The 6,000-nt window shown below is 35.6% G+C and overlaps 1 protein-coding gene across 1 annotated transcript in view; it reads right to left on the reverse strand.

The window, feature by feature from the left end:
- LOC129746827 (uncharacterized) overlaps positions 1-1,889 on the reverse strand; it is a 183,487-nt gene extending 181,598 nt beyond the window's left edge. The window contains exon 1 of the mRNA XM_055740743.1: positions 1,770-1,889. Coding sequence (XP_055596718.1) covers positions 1,770-1,799 — 30 coding nt within the window. The 5' untranslated portion in view covers positions 1,800-1,889. The remainder of the gene's footprint in view (positions 1-1,769) is intronic.
- Positions 1,890-6,000: the final 4,111 nt, after the last annotated feature.

The following is a 6,000-nucleotide window of genomic DNA, read 5'->3' on the forward strand; positions in this document are numbered from 1 at the left end:
TGTCAAAATTGTCAAAATTGTCAAAATTGTCAAAATTGTCAAAATTGTCAAAATTGTCAATATTGTCAGAATTGTCAAAATTGTCAAAACTGTCAAAATTGTCAAAATTGTCAAAATTATCAAAACTGTCCTAATTGTCAAAATTGTCAAAATTGTCAACATGGTCAAAATTGTCAATATTGTCAAAATTGTTAAAATTGTCAAAATTGTCAAAAATGTCAAAATTTTTAAAATTGTTAAAATTGTCGAAATTGTCAAAATTGTCAAAATAGTCAAAAGTGTCAAAATTGTCAAAATTGTCCAAATTTTCTAAATTGTCGAAATCGTCAAAATTGTAAACATTTTCATAATTGTCAAAATTGTCAAAATTGTCAAAATTGTCAAAATTGTCAAAATTGTCAATATTGTCAAAATTGTCAAAATTGTCAAAATTGTCATAATTTTCCAAAATGTTAAAATTGTCAATATTGTCGAAATTGTCAAATTGCCCAAATTGTGAAAATTGTCAAAATTGATAAAATTGTCGAAATTGTCAAAATTGTCAAAATGGTCAAAATTGTCTCAATTGTCAAATTTTCAAAATTGTTATTCTTGTAAAATTTGTAAAATTTTTTAAATTTTTTTTGTCAAAATTGTCAAAATTGTCAAAACGGTCAAGATTGTCCAAATTGACAAGATTGACAAAATTGTCATAATTTTCAAAATTGTCAAAATTTCCAAAATTGTCAAACTTCCTCATATTGCCAGAATTTCGAAATTGTGAAAACTGAAATAATATTTACAAAATTCACTACATTGAATAAAAATTTAATAGATTTGATAGAACTAGCAAAATTTATGAATTCAGCCAGTCAGACAAATTTGAAAAAAAAATACAAAATTTTTTACAAAAGTTTTTCAAAATTTCTAAACTCCTCGAATTCAGCCAAATCGTTACATTGGTGAAATTTGTCAAAAAATTATCTACTAAATTTTCATTTATTTTTTCGTTTAAATGGGTGTCTTAGTTCTATCTAAGCTGAACACAAGTTTCCAAGGGAAATTTCAACTTAAAAACGATCATTTCAAACAAATTTAGCTCTTCAACGATATTTTATGTTTGGCAAAAAACCACCGGCACCACGCATTAAACGCGCGTCGCGTTTCACCTGATACACTGAGAAGTTGCAGAAATATGACGAAACACACTCCGGAAAATTTTACGATTATTTTACAGTCTGTTGGTTCCAGCAAAGTAAAGCACAGTTCCGAACAGTATGTTTTCCAGTAAAGCTTCGCTCCTGGTCCATGTTACTTAGTTACTTACTTACTTTTGCCAGTTTTTGCCAGCTCCATAGAGTAGCCTCACTCCATCGACAAGTGGAGACTATAAAGTATAAAAATTTCCATGCTGACGATTGTGTAGAAAAACTGACTCAATCATGGGTAAGAGCGCGAGATAGAGATGATGAATGCCGAAACGATGCATCCTAAAGCACGGAGCAGTGATTTGCAAAAATTTGATGCATAAGTACTTCTTGGGAAGTTGAAAGCTACTTTCGGGTAAATTGTGTGAAAACAAGATGGTTGATAGTTGTTAGAAGTTTTTACGGGATTTTTGATGTGGAAACGATAAAAAATTCCTTTGACTAGTTCTCTTTTTCTCAAATGATTGATGTCATCGAAATTGATCTGCAGACCATTTAATTTGTGATATCTTAGTGTAACTTGCTTTTGAGTATAATTATTAATCCATGTGTTAGTAATAGAAGCAAAATCGAAACACTCACTTTGTACATCCTTTTTGGGCTGCTAAACATCTCGGTGGATTTATTTTTCCAACAGGACTCACTTCCAAATCAGTTCAGTCAGTATAACACCTCACAAATCTCATGCACCACACTTCTTCCTAAAGCTTTCGGAAGTAATTGGAATTAGGAAACACTACTTTGAAGTGCAAATAACTATGTTCTACAAAACTAATGTTACGTATCTGATTCGGGTTTCAAATGTTTTCCATTTCAATTTATTCAAAGCCACACACGCGTCGTCGTCTGGAATGTAGACACCTGTGCGCTCGGATTTGTTCACCGTAATTTTACTTGAAAAACCGCACAGCTCTTCGACACACACGCACGGCTTTTTCGCGAATCGAAATCTTCAAATTCGATCAACTCCACGCGCCAAGCGACAAATCCCAACTGTGGTCACCAGCTAAATTAGTGCGCTACCTTAAGGTTCCTTCACGTGGTAAAATTCACTTTCTTACCATCGACCCCATCATCTAGCTTCCCCCTCTCTTAACATTTCCAATCCAATTGCTGTCGGTGAGGGTCGTTCCTCAAATTACCTGCTCCAGCTTAAACAAAATTCCAAAACCTTCTCACACGAATAACGAAAATCACATCGCTTGACTTCTGGCACCTCCAAATTGTGCTTTTTTTTATTTATTTACAAGCCCTCCAAGGAATCTCTCGGCTAACGATGGTCAGTTTTTCATAACTTTTCTCCCTTCCTTCATTGACCATTTGAGGTGCTACTGTTGCTTTTCCTTGCAGTCAGTCAGTCAGTCATTCATCGTTCTAATGTGGTGGCACCTTAGAAGAGTAAAAAAAAACCAACAAGAAAGCTCCCGCCGAATCCCGTTAAAGTTCACTCACGAGCGCAAGCTTCGGACTGTATCAGTTCAAGGCTAATTGCATTTTTATTTATTAACAGAGCTTTCCATCGACCATCAGAAAGCCTTTATAGCCACCTTCCTACTTCCTTGCTGCCGTGTCGGTCGTTTTTAGCCGGCTCGCGATGGCGGTCACCTTAGGCAAATAAACTCTCCGAAGCAGCTGGTGGTGGCCGGCCAAGGACACGGTGTGGTACATGCGCCATAAGAAGCTCGGACGGAACTTCTCCATGGCTAAATTTGTGGTCTTGGTCACACCACCTCAGCTGAGTCTTCCGTTCCTTGCTGCCAGCCAGCTTCTACATTGATAACATCAACTGGCGACCATAATCGTCCACTTCTTGTGTCCACTTCGGCTGACCAACACGAGAAATCTTAAGTACAATACCAGGGAAATGGACGGAACAGCGCAGTTACAGTGCGATTGATGTCTATACCAGGCACATCTACAGGTTTGCAGTCAACAACAGTGCATGATTCCGCGGGTGCTGCAGCAAACAAGCCACTAGTGGCTTCTTGTACCAACCTGGGGCAATCAGGTGTCGAAAATAGTTTCGATAAGTTACCTACCTACCTACCTACTCTGTAGAGATGTTGTGGCCAAATTACTGCCGTATTTTCTATTTTAAACGTGGCAACCTATAATAGGAAGTTTTCGTTTTTTTTTAAAGAAACCATACATTTTCAGTATAGGAAGATTGAGTAGGGGGCTTGAGAACGTTTTTCGTTTGTACTAGAACGTCGGTCCTCCCGATTCGATCTAATCAAAGTTCATTAAAAAATCTTCCTTTAAACCTTCCTTCCTTCTTTTCAGGAAACCAAAAAAAATTAAAAATGACAAAAGTGACAAAAATGACAAAAATTACAAAAATGACATAAATGACAAAAATGTCAAAAATGTCAAAAATGACAAAAATGACAATAATGACAGAAATGACAAAAATGACAAAAATGACCAAAATGACAAAAATGACAAGAATTACAGAAATGACATAAATGACAAAAATGATAAAAATTACAAAAATTACAAGAATCACAAAAATGACAGAAATGAGAAAAATTTAAAAAAAATTAAAAATTACAAAAAATACTAAAATTATAAATATGTCTAAAAAGAGAAAAATGATCAAAACAACTAAAATGCAGTACATCACAAAAACAACAAAAATGATAAAATTGAGCAAAGTTGACAAAAATGACAAAAATGACAAGAAATAAAAAAATAAAAATTAAAATTGACAAAATTGACAAAAAAGACAAAAGTGCCCGAAATTACAAACATGACCAAAATGACCAAAATGACAAAATGACAAAAATGACACAAATGACAAAAATGACAAAAATTACAAAAATGACAAAAATTAAAAAAAATTACAGAACTGGCAAAAATGATAAAAGTGACAAAAATGACAAAAATGACAAAAAGGACAAAAAGGACAAAAAGGACAAAAATGACAAAAAGGACAAAAAGGACAAAAAGGACAAAAAGGACAAAAGTGACAAAAATGACAAAAATGACAAAAATCACAAAAATGACAACAATGACAGAAATGACAGAAATGACTTAAATGACAAAAATGACGAAAATGACAAAAATTTTCAAAATAAAAAAATACAAAAAATACAAAAATTATAAATATTTCAAAATTGACAAAACTGATTTAAATGGCAAAAATGACAAAAATGACAAAATTGATCAAAACAACTAGAATGAGTACACCTGGTGGGGAGCCCATCCAGAAGATCTTTTAAATTGTATCGAACAACCATTCTCTCAGTGATGGAATATGGTAGCTTCTGCTTCCAGTCAGCTGCCAAATCTCACCTCATCAAACTCGAGCGTATCCAATACCGCTATCTCCGCATCGCTCTGGGCTGTATGCCCTCAACGCATAACATGAGTCTCGAAGTTTAAACAGGAATACTTCCTCTTAAAGATCGATTCAATTTATTATCACTCCGGTTCCTCATCAGGTATGATGTCATTAACCCATTGGTGATTGTGAATTTCGAAAGGTTACTTGAGCAAAATCTTCAAACTAGATTTATGTCTATATACCATGTCCTCATGTCAATGCAGGTAAACCCTTCTTCGTATTCTCCAATTCGTGTTTATAGCCCAGACTACGATCATTCTTCTGTCCAGTTTGATTTGTCTATGCAGCAGGAAATTCGTGGAATCCCGGTCTCGCATCGCCCTCTTCTGATCCCAAGAATTTTCGAAGCTGAATATAGACACGTCGATGCTGATAAAATGTTCTTTACCGATGGATCACTTATAGGGGAAACAACAGGATTTGGAGTGTTCAATGAAATATCTAGCGCCTCTCACAGTCTCGAGTCACCATGCTCTGTGTATGTTGCAGAGTTAGCAGCTTTTCACTGGGCTTTGGACAGTGTCGCTTCATGGCCAGTTGGACACTACTATATTGTAACGGATAGTCTGAGCTTTGTTGAAGCAATCCATTCAATAAAACCGGGAAAGTACTCGCCATACTTCCTCGAGAAGATACGGAATAATTTGAGTGCTTTATCAAAACGTCGCTTTACTATCACCTTTCTTTGGGTTCCCTGGTTCCCTCTCATTGCTCGATAGTGGGCAATGAGAAGGCAGACTCTCTGGCAAAGGTGGAGGCGATGGAAGGCGACACGTATTAACATGAAATCGTCTTCAACGAATTTTACTATTTGGTTCGGAGAAACTCTCTTGTCAACTGGCAGCGCAAATGGGACGAGGATGAGTTGGGCCGGTGGCTCCACTCGATTATCCCAAAGGTAAGCCTTAAACCATTGTTTAATAGATTGAACTTGAGTCGGGATTTTATTCGTATATTTTCCCGTCTCATGTCCAATCATTATTCCTTAGACGCGATACTCTATCGTTTTGATATTGCTGGCAGCAATTTGTGTGGTTGCGGCCAAGGTTACCACGACATCGAGCATATTGTCTGGTCGTGCGAGGTCCATCTTGTCACTAGAACGAATTTAAAAGACTCCCTTAGGGCCCGAGGAAAACCACCCTATGTTCCAGTGAGAGATGTGCTGGCTCTGATAGACTTAGAATACATGTTCGAAATATATCTTTTCCTAAAAGCTATTGATCTTCGTCTATAATTTTTTAAATTTCATATTTCCTTATCTATTTGCTTTTCTATTCTAATAAAAAATGATGAACTAGATTTGTGAAATGCAAATTTCAAAGTGTTTCGATAAATTTTGCAACATTTTCCTGTGAATTCTTATATTGTTTCATTAGACGTGATGAAAGCTTTCGCGAGATATTTAAAAAGGATTTCTGTTTGTCTGTCTGTTCCCTATACACTCGGAAACTAGTGAACTGATTT

Source organism: Uranotaenia lowii, chromosome 1, assembly GCF_029784155.1.
Source record: "Uranotaenia lowii strain MFRU-FL chromosome 1, ASM2978415v1, whole genome shotgun sequence".
NCBI classification, from domain to species: domain Eukaryota; kingdom Metazoa; phylum Arthropoda; class Insecta; order Diptera; family Culicidae; genus Uranotaenia; species Uranotaenia lowii.